A 21,345-nucleotide genomic window follows, 5' to 3' on the forward strand; every position below is an offset into this window, starting at 1 on the left:
ATTGGTAATCTTTTAATTTTCCATCTTCAAATGAATAGCCCTATGAAATGGTGAGCCTAGCTTTACTCTTGATTACTGTATTTCATTGCTACTGAACCTAACTTGTCTTTTGGTATGAAGTTAAATATGCAAATTTCTTTAAAGCTGTGGATTAAAAAGATGAAAATAATAATTTGGCACTTTTGATAACATGTTGAACACTAGAAGTGTGTTTTAATGGTATTTAGAGAAGTGTGACGTATTTAAGCAAAAGTCAAAACAACATAGTCCAGTTAATATTAGCTTATCTTTATTTTCCAATTTTGATTTAACCATTCAATTAGAAATTTTACTATTCAAGTAGAACAAAATCTAATTTTCCCACATCTATTAAAATAATCTGAAAATATCTAAACATCCTTCGAATTATTGAATCTCCAAATATCAGAGTTCCCTTCCCCCCAAAAAGGAACAAAAACAAAACCTATACCTTCAAAGAAATTTATCTATTAGAGTCAGTGGAAACCAGGAAGTTGAAAAACAGATTATAATCTAGAATTATCAAAATATAAGTTTGAAAAATACTATCCTTAGAAAATTGAAAAAATTTTATATCCTGTCCTGAAAAGATGAACTGTATATGACTCATCATTTTAATACAGCTTTTGAAAAGCATGTAAATAAGTAGTTGTAACAGAGCACAATGTATGCTAGGATACCTGAAAAACAAGACGAAAATAGAAATGTTACCTACATTCTTGGAATTCAGTCAATTAACTATTGAACTAGGTAAGGAAGAATTCTGAAAGAAATGGAATTTGAGCTTACCCTTGAAGAAATGGTGGAAGTTAGAGAATATTCCAGATGATGGGAACAACAGCAGTAGCTTTTCATGGAACAGTGAGAATACTGTCCTCTGCAGACCACTGAGCAGAAAATAAAAAACCAAAGAGAAACTAATTTTTGGAGATCATTAAGCACAAGGCAAAAAAAATGTAAGACTTAATGTTCTAAGAACTGAAAGTTTATTATAGTTTCTTAAGTAGAAGAGTGATGAAGTAAACTGTGTTTAAGGAAGATTTGCCTGATGTTAGCATGCAGGATGGATTGGAGAGGGAAGAGGCTGGTATAGAATGACATTCTTGGAAACTATTGTATTAATCCATTTACAAAGTGATGAGAACCTGAACAAGAATGATTACAGTAGAAATGCACAGAAAGGAACATGTGGAAAATAATATGAAAGAAAAATTGCTAGAACTCTTTTAAGATTGATATTAGAGGGCCAGCTATATGGTGCAGTGGATAGAGGACCAGCCCTGAAGTCAGGAGTACCCGAGTTCAAATCTGTTCTTAGACATTTAACATTTCCTAGCTGTGTGACCCTGGGCAAGTCATTTAACCTCAATTGCCTCAGGGAGTTGGGACAGATTGATATTAAAGGGAAAGGGAAAGTATGTGCTATGTACAACATGCTGTACCAAGCACTGGATAAATACAAAGACTAAATAGTCTCTTTTTTAGGAATTTTTGATGAGATTATAAAAATATATAGAGAGATAAATTATTTTTCTCTTTCCTCATTGTTTTTTCTGTTATCTTTCTCCTTCTCTCCTCCCTTCTCTTTCCCCTTACCTCCCTCCATTAATTTGTATTAATTTATATGCATATAAAGGGGTAAGACAGAATGAGAGGGAGCAAGAGAATGAGAGAAAAGAGTGATCATATGCTTCTTGTCTGTCAGTCTAATGAAATAGCTTTTTCACAGAATTCTTCTGTTAATGATTGTGTAAGATAATACTGTGTTCTAATGGACTATTTAAAAAGTATTCTTTTTAGCAAATACTAAATACAATTCTCTCTCTTATAAAGCAAGTACTGATTAATTTATGTTGAATATTTTTAAGGTATCACCTGTTCAGGATGTTTGGTTTTTTATTATTTTATTATTCTCTGTAGTATTCTTCTGACCTTAGTAGTCACTGTTCTTTATTTTTATTCCTCTTTACAAATCATGATGTAATGCTCCATCTTGTCATGGCAATGACCCTGGGTTTTCAAAGGCAAACACAATCTCTGGCTGATAGTGGAAAGATAGAAAGACTTCTGAGTATAGCCTACCTAACAAAATGTTGACATTGCCCAAGAGGCAGCCTAGCTAAATATGAAGAAAATCATCAGAATGTTGACTACCAATAATTTTTGACTAATGAATGGTCCGTGAAATAAAAGGGCCCTTTGTTCTATCTTGCTTCTGCTTCTGCATTGATGGAGACAGAGTGGCAGGAAAAGGACATAGGAACATTGAATGACAATTTTTAGACTGTTTAAAAACTAATTTTAGTTTGCTTACTGTTAATTTATTTAGCAATCATTTATCAAAAAACAACTGTCTTTCAGTCATTGTGCTTCCTTTATTCCCTCCTTCTCTTCTTTCTTTCTGTCCTGGTTAAGTGACTTATCCAGGGTTACACAGCTAGTAAGTATCTGAACTTAGATTTCAACTCAAACTCTCCTGACTCCACTCAACTGTGCCATCTAGCTGCCCCCTCTGTCTCTTCTTTCAAACTGGGAATGAGCCTTGTAATTACACAGCATTCAATTTTGATTTTTAATTTTTTTCCTATTTTATATCATACTAATTTATATTATTTTTTTCATAGTTCTACTTCATTTGTCATGATTTTATATAGTTTCTTTTTTTTTCCTTATTTGTCTCTATTCTTATTCATTATTTCTTCCAGTATAGCAATCTATTACGTTCATGTATCACTATTTTTAACCATTCCTTAGCAATTAAGCATTCTACTTCTAGTTTTTGGCCACTATCAAAAGTATTACTATAAATATTTTCATATATATGGTACCTTGGGATATATATCAAGCAATTGAATATCTAGGTAAAAGGTGACAGACACTTTCTTCACATAGTTTACAGTTGTTTTTTAAGATGGCTTGCAGGGTTTAGCAGCTTCACTAGCAATGTATTAGTGCTTCTTTTTGCCCCAAGTCTAACATAAACTCTGTTTTTTCTAATATAAACTATTTTCATCTCATGTCATTTTTGTTAATTTGCTCATTATAAGTAAGGTAAGATCTGAATTCTTTTGATTTTTATTTCTCTCATAGAGTATATCCTCTACTAAATATGAAAGTTTTAGCATATTTCAAACTTAATGTATATCCATATGGTATGGTATCTGAAAAAGAAACTAATATTGTCTTCAGTAACTTTGAAAATAACTTAATTGGGGGCAGCTAGGTGGAGCAGTAGATAGATTACCAGCCTTGAATTCAAGAGGACCCAAGTTCAAATTTGGTCTCAGACACTTAACACTTCCTAGCTGTGTGACCTTGGGCAAGTTACTTAACCCCAGCCTCAGGAAAAAAAACAAAACAAAACAAAAAAAAAACTTAGTTTTAAGTGCCTAGAGGAAGGCAGCTGGGATGACAAAGGGCCTTCTAGCTATGGTATATGAGATTTTGTCTCTATTTAGACTGAAAAAATAATATCCATCTTCAGATAATTGAATGGTTGTCAAATGGAAGAAGGATTAAATTTTATCTTTTTTGTGCCTGGTTCTGTATTCTGGGGTCATTGGATGAGAGTTGTAAAGAGGCATATGTAGGCTTTAAGTCAGGAAAAATCTTCCCAATTGGAGCTATCCACAAGTGGAATTGGTTGCCTCCAGAAGTGACTGTTCTCTTTGGAAGCCTTTAAGCATAGGCTGGATTACTGCTTCAGGGGCATTTTGAAGGTTGCTTTTTGATTTGTCGATCAGGCTAGATCCTAAGTTCTTAAAATGTGGGATCTTATAACTGAATGTGGGGGTCATGAAATTATGGCTTTATTCTTTGTAAATATTTGGAAAATGGAAGAAAGAAATGAGTGCTATAGTAACCGCAAGATTATGCAATTATCAGCTATGAAAGACTTGGTTTTTCTCAGCAGTTTGGTGATTGAAGGCAACCAATAAACTTTGGATAGAAGATGCCATTGGCATCCAGAAAAAGAACTGTGAGATTGAATATAAATCACATGCTATGATTGTTTTTTTTTTTTCTCTCCTGCTTTTTCCCCTTTTGTTCTGATTTTTTTCTCCCAATTTGAGTCATTAAGAAATGTATACTTAAAAAGTTAATATACATATATAATCAGGGAAAAAACAATTTGGGGGGGAAAAAAAAAAAGCTGTGCAAGAAAGTTATGAAAGTTTGTGGAGGAGAAGCCAATAGTTTGGAAAAGGAAGCCCAGAAATTGAAGAAAACAATTCCTTAAAAAATAAATTTGGCAAAATGAAAAAGAAAACAACTCCTTAAAAAACAAAATTGGTGAAATTTTAAAAAATCCATTGAACAAAACAGCTCCTTTAAAAGTACAATTGACCAAATGTAAAAGGAAGTTTAAAAAAAAAAAAAAAGCTAACTGAAGAAAATAATTCACTAAAAAATTAGAATTGGACAAATGGAAGTAAATGGCTCAATGAAATATCAAGAATCAGTCAAATGATCAAAAAAAAAAAAGGAAAAAAGAAAAAGAAAAAAAGAAAAAGTAAAATACCTCATTGGAAAAATAACTGAGCTGGAAAAAATAGATCCAGAAGAGACAATCTAAGAATTATTGAAGTACCTGAAAATCATGATGGAAAAAAAGAAAAGAGTCTGGACAACATCTTTCAAGAAATCATCAAGGAAAACTAGAGAATAAAAACTTAAAAATTGAAAAAATATATATTAGCAAAGTGGCAAAAAAGTATGTGACGAGTCTACTTGAAGTAGATTTGGTCAAAGTTGATACTCTAGTTTGTCTAAATGATCAACCCACTCTGCTCCTTAGGAGATATTTGACAGTTTAAAAAAAAAAAAAATAGGTGAGGAGGAAAGACCATGTTGACAGGGAGCTTCATATGAGTTCGTTAAAACAAACCATTTTGAGAGTATTTGTAGATAAAACTGAAGGGAGGACTATAGCTACAGAATGAAGTAGACTTGCTAATATTTTTTCTAATAAACTGTTTTCATCAATATTAAAAAATCCTATTTGTCTTCTATCACTTCAATATCTGGTGTACTTGGCAGCACTGTTGTATAGTGGAAAGAGCAGACGACTCGGATTTAGGTTACTTTATAATCTGTAATCTTGATTAGTTCACTTAACTTTCTTCAGCTTTTGTTTTTGTTTTAAATCTTCAAAGAAGAGTATTTATATTGCCTTTCTCAAAGGTTTGTAAATATTACAACTTCTATAATTTTTTAAGTAGTGATTTTTATTTCCATTAATATCAATAATACTCAAATGTTTAAATGGATCCATGATTTCAGCATTGTAAGTATTCCCTTCAGTGGGGGAATTGTAACTCATTCAAGCCTGCCTATCTTTTGCCATATTTGTCCATGTCTTCTCATGATTTTACTATAGGAAGAATCTACTCAATGTTGTGGGAGTTTACTCATATCCTTTAACATCATTGAGAGCACATGTCCATCCATAACTTAACCTTCACTTTTGTTATGACCATCTGATCTACTTGTTTGCTCCTGCATTTTGATGTCTTTTGCACCTCTGCTGTGTAGAGGGTTATTCCTCTATTTGTTTGTAATATGTTGCAGCCTACTCAACCCCACTATGGACCTTCTTTTGCTCTCTGGGTGATAGATATTTTTCATTCTTCAGAAACTAGTATTTCATGACTAATAGCCATAAAACAACATTGTAAGGAAGAAAGCTAATGTTTAAGTGAGTGGCCTTTACTTCAGCAACTTCTGAAGTTCAACATATTCAAATATTCCATTTTGAGACTGACTCATTTCAATTATTGTGTCTGTCCTGTCTTTATCTTTTTGTATATATATTCATCTGCATATATAAAACACATATACATAGACATACTCACTCTGATAAATAAGCCCAAGCTGCATCTTTATAGTATAGGTAATAGGCATTCTTTATTCAGTTTGTTTTTTCTCTGTGAATAGTTGGGATAAATTCTTTTTGAATGATTTCTGTATTTCATTATAAAGCTCTATGTGGTGTTTTAAAGCTTAATGAAGACAGCAAGCTATCATTTCCAAACACCATTTTGAGCATTTCATGTTATTGATAAAATATAAGGAAGTCAAGAATAATTAACAAGATGAAGGCCTGACAAGATATATGTGAAGAAATATGTGAAAATAGCACCATTTGAAAGGCATTAAAGGATTGATTGCCAAATTGAAAGATATATCAAAATTATGTAAACAGTGAAAAATGTCACTATGTATATAACTTCACATTAAATGAGAGATTTAAATAAGAGAGAAAAGAAATATGTTGTTCTCCAGTGACATTGAAGATTTCTTGAGTAAAGTCAAGACCAAAAAAAAAAAAAAAAGGATCACCTATTAGTGTTCTGATTCTCTACATACTTCTTTTCAAAGTTCACAGACTGTATGGTGCCCCTTCAGTAAAATTCGTAGAAATCCAAAAAACTGCTTTGTATATAAAAAACTGCTATGTATATTCCTCTGACAGTAAACTTTGAGCAAATGCTACTTATGGATGATTAGTTGTGAGATCAGAATGGAAGACATTTAAGAAATTGTGGAATACTTGCTGTGATTCCAGGCTGCTTCCCTTTCACAAAATTTTAACATCAGTATTTTCCTTGTGATTTTATATGATAAAAGATGATTGAATATCAAAATTATAAAGTCTAAAGGAAATTACAAAAATACATAGTAGGCAAAAATAAGTTTAACATGTTGCCAATTGTAATTTTTATATGAGAAATCATAAAATACTTGATTGAAGTTACATGTGAAAAAGAAGTCAAGCTACTGATAATGTTTTTGATGGAGGTGTGAGTTGGTCCAGTCTGATTCTCTACATACTTCTTTTCAAAGTTCACAGACTGTATGGTGCCCCTTCAGTAAAATTCGTAGAAATCCAAAAAACTGCTTTGTATATAAAAAACTGCTATGTATATTCCTCTGACAGTAAACTTTGAGCAAATGCTACTTATGGATGATTAGTTGTGAGATCAGAATGGAAGACATTTAAGAAATTGTGGAATACTTGCTGTGATTCCAGGCTGCTTCCCTTTCACAAAATTTTAACATCAGTATTTTCCTTGTGATTTTATATGATAAAAGATGATTGAATATCAAAATTATAAAGTCTAAAGGAAATTACAAAAATACATAGTAGGCAAAAATAAGTTTAACATGTTGCCAATTGTAATTTTTATATGAGAAATCATAAAATACTTGATTGAAGTTACATGTGAAAAAGAAGTCAAGCTACTGATAATGTTTTTGATGGAGGTGTGAGTTGGTCCAGTCATTCTAGAAAATAATTTGCAACTGTGCCCAAAAGTCACTAAACTGTATTATAACTTTTGGCCCAGGAGTAATAAGTTTATATCCCAAAGAGATTTTAAAAAAAGGACTTGGATACCAAAAATATAGCAGCAATTTTGTTGTGGCAAAGAACTGGAAACATGGGGAATGCCTATCAGTTAGAAAATGCCTGAACAAATTTTAGTGTATAGACGAAATGGAAAATAATTGTGCAAGATGAAATGAGAGAATTTGAGAACTTTCTGAGAAGACTTGTATGAATTGATTAAGAATGAAGTAAGCAGAACCAGAACACTTATATTATAATAAAAAATATTATAAAGGAAAACAACAAAAAACTTAACTGACCAAAAGCAGTGACTAATATGATAGCAGAAGAGCTGTGATTGAGCCATTTTAAACACCTCAAAGGAAGAAAAAATATATATATATATAATTTTGAATGTGACTTTGGTGTTGGTTCTTTTTTTTTTTTTTTTTTGAGGGGGGGGTTGTGGTGTGGGTTTTTGTTTGTTTTTGATTCTGCTTATGAAAGTTTTTTTTATTTTTTTATTATTATTTTTTTTTTTACAAAAAGCTTTTAAAAGTATATTAGTGGAGTGTTTTGGATGGAAGAGGGAGCTAACAATAGTCATGTCCTCTCAAAAAGGAAAAGGAAAAGAGCTATTGAAACATTTTTTTAAATGCACAAACAAAAGCAGCTTTGAAAGCAACATGGTGAATCTGTTATATTTATATATCTATATCCATTTATATCTATCATCTGTCTATGAACAAGTAACATGGAATTGATGTTTTCACATATAATTCACTTTTTATGCTTTAACTTGTTTATAGAAATGTTCCCTTTTTTGGTGTAAAGTTCAGAATAAGGAAAAGATTAAAAGGAGGTAAACTGACCTATAATGAGAATAAGAAATAATAAACGGACATCTTGAGTATTACATTGGTACCTTAGAACGATTGAAAGAATTATAGAAAACCCTAGAACAAGATAGGTGGAATCTAATGTTTATGAACATTCTAAATTAGGATAGCATAGAGGAGAATAGATACCCACATATTAACAGCCTATGTAATGGCTTGTTGGATAAGCAATAGGGGAAAGAAACATTCTGAAATGAAGATATGTTTTTTAAAAATCAGTAAAATTAAAAAAAAAACTTGTTTGAAAATTTTTTTTTAAATTTAAAAATTGAATACACTAGAATCAATATTTTTTGGTGTTGCCAGAGACATAAAAAAGTGAGACACTGTGGCCTAGTCTTTTACATGCTATAAATTTCCCAAAGGAGCAAAGTAAAATCACAGAATCTATGGATGTAGAATTAAAGGGTTTTAGTCCAGTATATCAGGAAAGAAAGGGAGTAGGCTATTAACATGTTTGTTACATATCCAACAAACTGTAACAAGGAGTTTTTAAAAAGCAGTTTGGGAAAGCTAAGTCACCATATTAACTGAGTAACAATATAAAAGCAAGTTTATTTTAAATGCAAAACACCCCAACTCAGGTGTACTACTCTACGTGAGCTAGGATAGTCAAGAAAGACTTTCATGGAAGAGAAGGTAAAATAAATCTTAGATGGGAGACCTTGAAGTAAGCATAGAATTTGGGTCAGTGGAGAAGTGGGAATTCTAGGCAGGGTAAAAGAATGAACAAAGGCAGAAGAGTAGGAATGAGCATAATTTTTGTGGTGAATAACAAAGGAGATCATTCTGATTAAAGTGAAAGTTCATATTGAATAATAGAAGGAAATAATGCCTGATAGAGAAACTAAAATTAATGTTGTAGGCAATGGTGGAATTTTAAATTGGAGGACAAGGAATATCCACTTTTAGAATTTTAGAATAAATAATCTATTAGTCTGTGCAGAGTGAATTGAAGTAGAGAGGTTAGAGGCAACTAACTATGCTTACTATAATCCAAACTTTGTTGATGGAGGCCCAGAATATGTTAGTAACCCTGATAATGTAAGAAGAAATTGAAAGTTTCAAAGAAGACATTTTGCAAGAAGTTTTTAACAAAACAGCTGTAATTTTTTTTCACATAAAACATTTGATTTCATTTTTAAACACTTAGGAATTTTTAAATTAATAGCTAACAAAGAAGCAATATTTATAACATTTTTTGCATGAACACTACTACTTAAGTTTTGTGTGTATGTAATGAAAAACTATTAAATTGAAATCATTTAATCAAAGTTCAGTTTTGGAATATATTAAATGGCAAACATTTCAGCAAATGATGAGAAATTTGAAATGTTAGGTGGATCATATCTTTTCAGTGAAATGAAGATACTAACAAATCTATTATGATTAGTGCTTGGTTTCACTGCCTTTGTTAAGTTAGGGAAAGGAAAATGCTGAATTTCTAATGGAATTGAAAGCTAAAGAAAAATTATGGCCCCATTTTACACTGCCTAAAATCAGTTGCTCAATCAGTATTAGAGAAGCTGAGTTTTGAGATTTTCTCAAGATCAGTTTAGGAGATGCCTTTGAATCAATTATCAAGTAAATAAGTTTTTTTCTTCAGGTTTTCTCCATATTTCTCTAATTGCATAATTTTTAGGCTAATGATTTCTCACTGTCTTGAAAATTTTAAAAGCAAACCTCTCTGGGACACAAGATTATTTTTATTTGATATTTAATTGTTAGAGTGTAACCTTTTTATAAATCCTTTGAAGAATAAACACAGCCTTTTCATAAATGGCTTAGATTTGTTGTAGGTAATGTGATATTTTGTTTAACAGGTTCCGCTTTAGATCTACATTTTAGTGATATAAATGTTGCATCCCTAGATAAAGAACTAGAAGATCAAGAGACCAGTGACCTTGGATTAACAAGTAAGAATTGTTCTTATATTTTAATATGATAGGTTTTCAATATTATCTCTTTCTGAATGCAGCTCTCATCATCCCCCATCCTTCCCTACCTCCTCCCCCTTCCCTCCCCAGCATTGATGGGTGATGTATGTTTAGTGTGCATGGAAAATTTGATTCTTCTCATCCCCCTCTTTGAAGCTCCTTTTTTTTTTTTTTAAATACTTTTTTCCCCCCCTTCCTCCTTATTTTTCTTAACTTCTTTGCATCCTCTGTACTCTTGCTTCCTCTAGACATTCTACCTTTCCTTTTGTTGCAATGTGTCTAACCAAGTGCCTATCATTTTCTTCACTCAATTCTGTAATCTCTTGTTACCACCCTTTCCATTAAAGGAGTAGGGTTGCTTATGATGTCCAGCCATACTTATAAAGGGCCGAAATTCTAGCTTTTACTGACACCAACAGTAAAGGTACATTCCTTTGGGCTGATAGGTGTCACAATGGGGGTGGAGTGCAGGACCTGGAGTAAAGAGGACCTGAGATAAAATCCTGCCTTAGTCACTTAATTGCTGTTTGACCCTAGGCAAGTCATTTTACCCTATTTGCTTTGCTTCCTCATCTGTAAAATGATCAGGAGAAGGAAATGTTAAACCATTCCAGTGTCTTTGTCAAAAAAAAAAAAAAAAAAAAAAAACTCCAAATGGGATCTCAAGGACATGGCTGACATAAATGAACCACAAAATCAAAAATGATGAGTTACCATGGAATGTATCATTTTCCAACAATCTTTTTTCATTGGATAGTGGTGGTGAAGATAGAGGCAAACAGGAATATGGGAAATGAAAGCCCATACAAATTAAATTATAGCCTTTGGATCACACAGAAATAGTAGAAAGTAAGCTCTGGGCCACCATCTGTCATAATCAGCTCTGGGCTCCATTTGGTTAAGAAGTCAAGAAACCAAGGAAAGTTACTGAGCTATAGCCAGAAAAATCCTCATTTTCCTACCAGCAACAATATTTTAATGGTCAGAGTATAGGCCTGTGGAACAACAACAATTTCCAGAGCCTGTGAAGCATCTGACAAAACTAGTAATTCTGCAAGAAGTAATGTTTATCTCCCTAAGCCTTTTTGCACCAAAGAAAATGGCAACTCCAGGTTTATAGACTTACTTGGGGATTAAGTTCTGCTCAGTAATTGCAGAATAGAATCTCTTCTCTGATCTTGGCACTTAAAAATGCTGTTGTCTTTTTAAATCTGGACAGTAGATGAGGAAGGTTTGTGTTTAATAACAAAGTTGACAGTAAGGAGAGAAAGGGTTCCTGGGGTTGAATTGGAAGAAAAAGTAGTTAGCATTTTAATATAAATAACTCGATAACGATAGAGTAGATAATTTAATGGTGATATTATTTAGCAATCGTTTATTAAGTCCCTACCTTGTATAAGACACTATATTAGCTGCTGGGGATACCAAGAAAAATATACAAAAGTATCTCATGCTTTAAAAAAGCTTATTATTGGAGAATTAAAATATATATCCAGATAAGTAAATACTAGAGAGTTTTGAGGAATGAACACTCACTTTTAACAAAAAGAATGATAAAGGCTTCTATTATAGGAGATGGTATCTGAGTGGATCTTTGAACAAAGCTAAGAATTCAGAGAGTTAGTGATGAGGAAGTGAGTACATTCTAGGCTTGAGGGACAGTGTACAAAGTCACAAAGGTAGAAATCAAATGCTGAGTTTGGCAAACAATAAATAGACCAAATCTGGTTAAAGTTTATAAAGGAGAGTAATCTGGATTCAGTCTAAATAGATTGTCTGGAACCAGCTTATGGGATACTTTAATTCTAGGTTGAAGAGCTTATATTTCATCTTAGAATCAGTAAAGAATCACTAAAGATTATTGAGCAGAAAAGTGACATAAGTTAGATTTTTTTAGTTAGTGCCAAATTATTCTGATGACGACTGCTTTGTAGTATAGTTTAAGATCTGGTATTACTATGACATCCTTCCCACTTTTTACATTATTTCCGTTGAGATTCTTAGCCTTTTTTCTCCTCTAGTTGAATTGTTATTCTGCATAGTTTTTTAAAGTAACTTTTTGTTAGTTTGCTATATAAATTATTTTCTGTAGTATTTTTAAATTTCATTGGCACCAATCGATTAATAAACAGTTGATCTCTACAGTTATTTAAATATATCTTTATTTCTCTAAAGACTGTTTTGTGGGTATACCAAAATGTTTTCTATTTGTGTTTTGGAAAGTGGACCCCAATTATTCTATGTATTATATCACAATTTTGAATGGAATTTCTTTTTCTGCCAAGTTTTAATATGTAGAAAAAGTAGTGGTTTTGTGGGTTTATCTTATATCCTTACATTTTGATGAAGTTATTTCAATTAATTTTTAATTGTATCTCTAGGATTGTATCTCTAATTTAATTGTATCTCTAGGTAAGCCATCATCGATTAACAAAAGCCATAATTTTGTTTTTATCTTGCCTCATCACATCATTTCCCACAATTTCAGTCACATCATTCCTTTTTCTTGTCTTACTGATATTGGGTAGTCCTTTTATAGCTACTTAAAATGATAGTCATGACATCTTCTGATCTTATTTACTGTAAAGCTTCTTTTGTAATTTTTCCATTAAAGATATTAGCTGCCACTTCTAAAATGATACTCTTAAAACTTGGAACACACAGTTTTGCAAAACTGATTAATGAAAACTATCTTTGCATGTATTTGGAAAAATAAAGTACTATTAGAATCTCTCAAAAAAATAAAATGATACTTTTGTGTACTGATATATTAGCAAATTAGTTTTCATATAAATGAATAGTGTAAAATCAATAAAGTTAAAGTTAGAAAAGGAACAATTGACTAGGGAAAATTTTTGTAGCACAGTTCTCTGGAAAAGATATGACATTCAAGATATACAGGAAATTGATAAAGTGTGTGAGTGTGTGTGTGTGTGTGTGTGTGTGTGTGTGTGTGTGTGTGTGTGTGTGTGTGTGTGTGTGTTGGATATAAGGATAAAAATGAGGCAGTTAGATGGTGCAGTGACTAGAGTACTAAACCAGAAAGACTTGAATTCCGTTGTGGTCTCAGATACTTAATACCTCTATGACCTTGGGCAAGTCATTAACATGTGTATCCTTCAATTGCAAAATGAGGACTGTAGCTCTTAACTTCCAGCCTTGTTGTTAGAATCAAATAATATTGGTAAAATATTTAGCATAGTACTTGGAATAGGTACCATATAAATTATTAATTTCTTCACTCCCATTTTTTTAGTAGATAAATGATCAAATCATATAAATGTTCTCAAAAAAAGAAAGACAATGTATCAACCTATAGAAAAAAAAATGCTCCAAATAGTTAATTGTAAGACAAGACAAATGAAAGCAAGTCTGAGGTTGTGATGTACACAGGAGGGGTGTAAAGATAACACAATTTTTGGAGACTATGTGGAAAGACAGACATCATAATGCATTGTTGATGAAGCTGTGAGTTGATTGACTCATTCTGGAATGCCTCTTGTATCTATAACCTAAAAGTCACAAAATTGTGCATGCCCTTTGTCACAGAGGTTTCACTACTAGGCATATTCTCTTAGATCAAAGAAAGAACAAAAGGATCCATATATAATTTTTTTAAAAATTAAAGCTTTTTATTTTTCAAAACATATAAGTGGACAATTCTTCAACATTAGCAAAACCCTGTGTTCCAATTTCCCCCCTCCCTACCTCCCCTAGATGGCAAGTAGTCCAGTATATGTTAAACATGGTAGAAGTATATATTAAATCCAATATATGCGTACATATTTATATAATTAAAGTGCCACACAAGAAAAAAAGAGAAGCAAAATAAAATGCAAGCAAACAACAAAAAGAGTGAAAATGCTATGTTGTGAACCATACTCAGTTCCCACAGTCCTCTTTTTAGGTGTAGATGGCTCACCAGCAGGCTGAACATTTGGAACTGGTTTGAATCATCTCATGTTGAAGAGAGCCATGGGATCCATATATTTATAGAAGTACCTTTTTTTTTTTTGTAGGAAAAAATCTGAAACTAAGGAGGTATATATTAACTGGAGAATGAATGGCCAAACATATTATGATATTTGAATGTTAATCAAATATCAATGCAACATTAGAAATTATGAAAGGGATAGATTTGGAAAATCTGAAAAAAATTATATGAACTTATGCAGAGTGAAATAAACAGCTCCAAGAAAACAATTTATACAATGACTACAACATTGTAAAGGACTACAAATGGAAGATTTTTAAACTATGATGAATTCAGTGAGCAACATGACTGCAGAAAACCAGTGATAAATTATTCTTCCACTTCTTAACAGAAAGTGATAGGACATATAGATATAACAAATGTATGGATTCTTTTCTTACATTAGAAGACTTTTTATTTTAGGAGTATTTAGAGAGCAGAAGGGAAGTTCTAGAAAAGACAAACAGGAGTTTTAAAACTACTAAATTAAATTTATTGCACATTGTTATGACAGCTAAGAAAAACAATGTAATCTTAGTCTGTATTGAGAGTCATAGCTTCTGAGAAACTGCTTGATTCACAATACTATATCTCATATAGTGTTCAGATCTGGGCATTATATTTATGGGAGTAAAATTGATAAGCTGAAGAATGTTCAGAAGAGTGTCCAGGATAGTGAAAGAGACTGAGTTCATACTATGTAAGGAATGATCAGTTAAAGAAACTGAATATTTTTAACATGGAGTGAAGTCTCAAAGCAGTGGGAATATAATGACTAACACTTGTCTTTCAGCCTTTTCAAAACTCCAAGTTCATATGGTTAGTGGGAAGAATTTTTCTCCTATCCATCCCTTGCTCCCATGAGATCATTCCCTCTTCATCATCTACACTGGATTCAATGACCCCTCAGTTAGTAGACTTCAGACTAGCTTGTTCTAAGTTGCTCAAAAGGAGGGGTGTGCTGATAAATGGTTTTTAATAACTAGTTCTTCAAAAGTATGCCTTTATGACACTTTAAAATTCAATTTGCATTATTAGTAATTTCTCTATTACTTTGTTAGGTCTAACCAACAAAACAATAAATAAATCAAACTGTTGTGTTGAAAAAAATTTACTATCACTTGGAAGAGCTATTAGACTTGTTCTATTTGGTCCCAGAAAGCATATCTAGTAGTAATGAGTGGAAAATACAAAAGAGAAATTTAGGTGGGATGTGAGGAAAATTTTCACAATAATGAATTCTATCCAGAATTGTGATCTCACTTTGGGACATGGTGGGCTCTCCCTTAGTAGAGTTCTTCAGGCAAAAGCTGGATGAGTATTTGTTCTGGACACATTGTAGAAGAATTATTTTCCATGTTTATGGATTTCCAGTCATGAAATTCAGTAATTCCATGCAATGTCTGTGTTTTCTTACTTTGCTATCATAGAACATATATGTGTCTTCTAATGGAGAGCTTAGCTACAAGTTCTTTGTTTTAGACATAACAGTCCTTTCTTTTGTTGCAAATTATATTTGCTCAGTTTTGTCTCTTACATGTGGATTTATACTTTCCATCAGTTTACTATGACTCACATCAATTCTTCCACTTTGTTCTATGACCTTAATTTTTCTAAAAAGCATATCAGTTTAAATTAACATTGTACCTCCCTTACATATATTAAGAACATTAAAAATTCCTTGACTGCTGTAATAACAGATAATTTTGACTATCCTCTAATTATTAAAAAATATCAAGTAAGGCATAAAACAGAAGATGTATGCTTACCAAAGATTACCACTGTCATGGTGGATGGCCAGCACAAAAGACAAAATGATTCTCTATTAAATGCTCCAAGTTTTCCTGAATAAAATATAATCACTGAAAAGAGTTCAATTAATTGTCTGCTTAGGAAGAACCAGACAGAAGAAGAATCCCTAATGTCTAGACTGTAATATGCAATTGGACAACTGATAGATCTGGTTCATCAGTACATACATCTTGAATAAATAAGTGCATATGAATAATGATCTAGGCTCTTTGAATAGGAAAGATAGAGTGAGCTGGATTGCATTTAAGAAAATGCAGTAGGGGGCAGCTAGATGGCGCAGTGGATAGAGCACCAGCCTTGAATTCAGGAGGACCGGAGTTCGCTTCCTAGCTGTGTGACCCTGGGCAAGTCACTTAACCCCAGCCTCAGGGGAAAAAAAAGAAATTGCAAGACATGGGGCAGCTGGGTGGTGCAGTAGATACAAGCACCAGCCCTGAAGTCGGGAGAACCTGATCTCAAATATGGTCCCAGACACTTAACACTTCCTAGCTGTGTGACCCTGGGCAAGTCACTTAACCCCAGTTGCCTCAGTAAAAAAAATTGCCATGCATTTTCAGTGATCTGCAGGTTTTTCCCTAAAACAAAAATTGATCTTTCTAAATATTTTCCTGGCAGTGCTTTCTGGCTACAAATGATGGAATATCAAAATTTCTGTTAGTCAAAACTGTAGATCACTTAAAAGGCAAAAAACAAAAAATATGTGCATGGTGAATATAAATAGATGTTAAATAGATTGTAACATCATAATTAATTATGTGCAAAAATAGTATGAAACATGTCATCACAGAGATGTTTGACTAGAAAAGCAGGTGATCAGTCATGTCACAGGAATGAAGGATAACAGAGACAATCCATGTGTATCATTATGGCCCAAATAATGTCAAGACACCTAGTAGTCTCTCAGTGCTCTGAATAGACTTCCTGTAAAGGGTTTTTAGGAGAGTCTAAATAAGAATAGCAATAGCACTAGCAAAATCCTTAGGTTTGGAATCAGAATATAAATTCCAGCCTTGTCTGTGCCATTTAACCTACTTGATTTTGAGCAAGTCAGCTTAACCTCTCTTAACTTCAAAATAAGGGAACAAAGGGGTTAGATTATATGACCTTAAAAATACTTTTTGTGGCTTATTTTTATTATTCTCAGTTCCATGTATTGAGAAAGTAGAAATAGGTTTAATTCTGATGGCTAATATACTTTTGATGACAGTTCTATCAGTATATGTATAATCTCATCAGGGTTAGACATGGGAGAGTCCACTTGGCCTTTACTAAGGAAATAACATTCTGTTGACATCCATGCTGAGATAGGCACTGATCAGATGTAAAACACCTTTACAGTTTGGAAGGACATTTGGTACTTAGTGGAATTGCTGTCTTATGTAAAATACAGGGAAGGATGCTGTGAGTAGGAGGAATGGGTAGAAATAGTATTGAATTTAGTGGAATCAGAGAATTAAATTTGAATCCTGGCTATGCTAATTATCTTTATAACCTTGGGCAGATTACTTAATCTATCTGATCCTCAATTTCTAAATTTGTAAAATGAAGGGATTGAATTTAATGATTTCTTAGGTTCTTTCCAAGAATTCCAATATATAAGAGACTAACAGACTAGGGCCCTTCCATGAGATCCACAAGCCCAAGATGAAAGAAAGACTTGGTCCTCGAAAAGTATATAGAAAGGTCTTCCTTTTTCATGGTTTCTTTTTAGACAGCTAATTGGCACAATGGATAGATCACTGGACCTGGAATCAAGAAGGCCTGAGTTCAAATATGGCTTCAGACACTTACTAGCTGGGTGACCCTGGGCAAGTCACTTAACCTTGTTTGTCTCAGTTTCCTCTTTTGTAAAATGAACTAGAGAAGGCTATGCAAACAACCCCAGTATCTTTGCCAAGAAAATCTCAAAGAGTAATGAAGAGTCAGGTATGACTGAAAACCACTAAACAACAGCAGCAGATTTTTTTGTATGAAGGAATAATTTGTATTAACCATAGAGTGCATGACAGTGTTGTTAAATAAAGTTATGTGGTGTGTTACTCCAGAACAAAAGAAATAAATGTGTTTAATTGGTGAATCTTTTTTTTTCCTCTTAGGAAGGAAATGATTCTTAGGACCAGAAATTAAAATTTTGCTCTATTTTTTGAAACTGTCTGGATGATGTTGGGCGAGTTACTCAGCCCCTTCAGATCTCAATTTTCTCATCTATAAAATAAAGGGGTTGGATTTAATTAAGGTTTTTATGTCATAGACCCCTTTGGCAGGCTAGTGAAGACAGAGAAACAGACAGAAGAAGGGAGGCGAAGAAAGGGAGGGAAAGGGGTATGTGCTACAAATAGAATCTAAGGAAGCAAATAACCTTAGGAGGTTGGCTAGTTTCTTTTCAGTTGTTTTTAATGCACTGACTGCATAATTCCTAAATGTATATGAAATATTGTATTAACAAATATGCTTTAAAATTTGTATTATTATTATTATATTAGTCCACCTCAAGCACATACCTTCTTATGCCTACCCCATACCAAAGTTGGAGATGTTAGAACCTGATACATTCACTGATAAGGAAAAGAAATCTAAAAGACAGCGCCTGATCCTAGAGGGTTTGTTTGAGAGAGTCTGAGGTCTAGGGATTTAGTTCTGTTAGGGAATCTGTATTTATCCTGTTTACTTTGCTCAGTGACTTTTTTTCTTCCCCTCACCCTCAAAGGTTGGATGCCATTAGTGATTGCAGTAGAATGTACATCTTTAATCATAAGCACCAAAAACTTGTTTGTCTTACACATGAAAGTCTTGTGTTGGTACTCTGAGTCTGTCACATAACCCCAATCTGATATAACTTTTTTTTGTCTTTTCCTCTAGGTCAAAGGTTACTGGGAAGTTCAGCTCCTGTCAATATTCCAGGTTCTCTTCCCCGTTCACCATCTTTGCATTCATCATCATCTCTCTCAACCTCCCCACTTAGTTCCTTGTCTCAGTCATTATCTCAACCTCTTATTCCATCCACTATGACTCCTCACCAACAGCAGCCTCAGCATTTGAAATCAGAGCATAATGTTTTAGGCACTTCAGCCTCTTCCCATAATTCTTTAGGTAAGTTGTTCAAAAATTAACTTCTTGTGTAAAGTGAAAAGGGAAGATGATCCGTGGACACTCAAAAGACATATCTCATCTGGGTTAAAGAAAAGTTCCCAATATAATGGATTACACATTTTCTCTCACCCTAGTAAGACCTTTTTTCCAGAGCTATAAAATTCAGGTTGACGTTATCACTAAACTTTCCTTAATGTAGGTTGTTTCATCAACTGGCTTTTTTCTCATCTTAGTATCATTCTGAGAGCTCCTCATAAATGAGGGCTTATGATACAATTATTTCCAGGTGTCTTATTAATCTTGCTACAAATTGATGTCAGATTGATAGGGTAAAAAGTTTTGTAGTTTTCTATGTGTGGTCACAAGTGTTCTTGTGTCTTGCATCTTGTCAGAATGCAGAAAGTGAGCTTGACAAGTCAAATCATAAAAAGCAAATTAGAAAATTATACATATAAGTCAATGGAATTGGCAAGAGCCTGGATTTTGATTTGTTTCAATCTAAATAATACTGTTTTTTAAAAAAAAGTTTAATTACAATACCTCAATTATAATTTGTGCTAATTAGGTGTAGCTTGAGAGTAGTCATAGACAACACTTTAAAATTTCATTTTCTTTTGCCACTTCAAACTTCTCAACAAGAAATTGAGATCTGAGATAATAAAGAAAAAGGCAAATCCTAATCATCACCTCAGTAAATAATCTGAAAGGTCTAATAGGCAGAATTCAACCTGACTTGGTGTTTTGGCCCTCTGGTGTGATCTGAGAGTTTAGCAAATTTTAACCTAATAAACATGTTCACTTCCAGGATTGTTTTGTAGGAGGCTACAGAACTTCTCAGCAAATACTCAGTTAACAATGCTTGTAGAAACTTGGCTTTAAATAAGAATACAGCTCAACTGGGTTTTCAGCATGTGTCCAAGATGTGAAATTTCTATAAACCTATCTTTAGTTGTGCAATATTTTTCAGTCTTGGAGCTGACATTTCTCCAACATGATATATTGTTTCCTTATAGACAAGCAGTTTTGTGTTTCTGTATGTTCTGAATATATTCATTTACCTAATTTAAATTCTCTTTGATTTGAGTTATGAAGGTTGAACATATTCAAACATCCCTCAATTCTTATCAAGTTTGGTGAGCAACTAGGAAATGACTCGTAGGTGATGTCATTGATATGATTTCATATTTTAAAGATTGGTTACCATTGGTTTTCTGCTTTGAATATCAGACAGTGGGGTTATAGATTCTCTTAGCAGTTAAGATGCAACAGAAATTATACTTTAAGGTATTTATTAAATTCTTTCTCTAAATATATAATTTAATCTTCATATTAACTCTTCATACTATTGACGGAGATCTAAATTAACTTTCTACACAAATTTGTATTTACTTATAAATATGTATTTACTTTCATTTCCTTCTTATTCTGACAGGTTTAAATGGTGTCAATGGCAGCATCTGGGATTTTGTAACTGGGAGTTTTTCTCCTAGTCCTTCCCCTATATTGAGCACTGGAACTGGCCCTTCAGCAAACTCAAGTGCTCACGGCACCGAATTAGCTCGAGTCAGGAGGGAACTTGATGAGGCCAAGAGGAAGATTAAACAGTGGGAAGATTCTTGGCAACAAGTAAAACAGGTAATGAACAAAAGAGAAACAAAGTTTCGCTTTGTTTGGGAAGGAAGTTACTTTACATTGAAAAGTATTCTGAGTTTGTTATTGGCTAGTCTTTTTTCTTCTGTGAGGTTCAAATAACTTGTGTCCTCTATGTGTTTTCTGTTATAAATATCCATTAAAGATGCAGTATTTTTTCTTTCTTTTTGGAGTGCTTTCAGACATTCTGGATAAGTTGTCTACATTATTTATTTCAGGCTTGTGATGCATGGCAGAGAGAGGCCCATGAAGCAAAGGAACGTGCTAAAGTAGCAGATACTGACAAACAGCTAGCATTACAAAAGAAGGAAGAAGTTGAAAATAAATTTAAACGGCTACAGGAAGAATTTGAAAGGCTTGGTTTATCCTCTAAATTTCCTGTTCTGAGGAGCTATGGAGACATAGAAACCATCCCTTTACCAAAGCTGCATTCATTACAAAGTCAGCTACGTTTAGATTTAGAAACTGTGGATGGGGTAAGTATTCGCCCTCTTCATTTGTTTCAGCAGAGCAGGGGGGACAGTGTCTGTGGAGGCTTTAGAGGTAGCAGTGTGCTGGCAATGGATCCACAGGACTGGCTTTGGCAAGACTGGATGGACTTTCCCAGGAGTATATCCTGCTGAATTTGTGCCGAAG

The 21,345-nt window shown here is 33.1% G+C and overlaps 1 protein-coding gene across 13 annotated transcripts in view; it reads left to right on the forward strand.

The window, feature by feature from the left end:
* Positions 1-21,345, forward strand: part of UNKL (unk like zinc finger) — a 129,384-nt gene that overhangs the window by 102,775 nt on the left and 5,264 nt on the right. For 7 of the 13 annotated variants that reach the window (XM_074279659.1, XM_074279663.1, XM_074279667.1 and 4 more), the window contains 4 exons: positions 10,071-10,163; positions 18,829-19,059; positions 20,492-20,694; positions 20,928-21,185. In XM_074279659.1, the coding sequence (XP_074135760.1) occupies positions 10,071-10,163; positions 18,829-19,059; positions 20,492-20,694; positions 20,928-21,185 (785 nt within the window). Of the gene's footprint in view, positions 1-10,070; positions 10,164-18,828; positions 19,060-20,491; positions 20,695-20,927 lie in introns of all 13 variants that reach the window. The other 6 variants (XM_074279662.1, XM_074279671.1, XM_074279668.1 and 3 more) reach the window with 3 other exon arrangements.

This window comes from Sminthopsis crassicaudata, chromosome 1 (genome assembly GCF_048593235.1).
Source record: "Sminthopsis crassicaudata isolate SCR6 chromosome 1, ASM4859323v1, whole genome shotgun sequence".
Classification (NCBI taxonomy): Eukaryota; Metazoa; Chordata; class Mammalia; order Dasyuromorphia; family Dasyuridae; genus Sminthopsis; species Sminthopsis crassicaudata.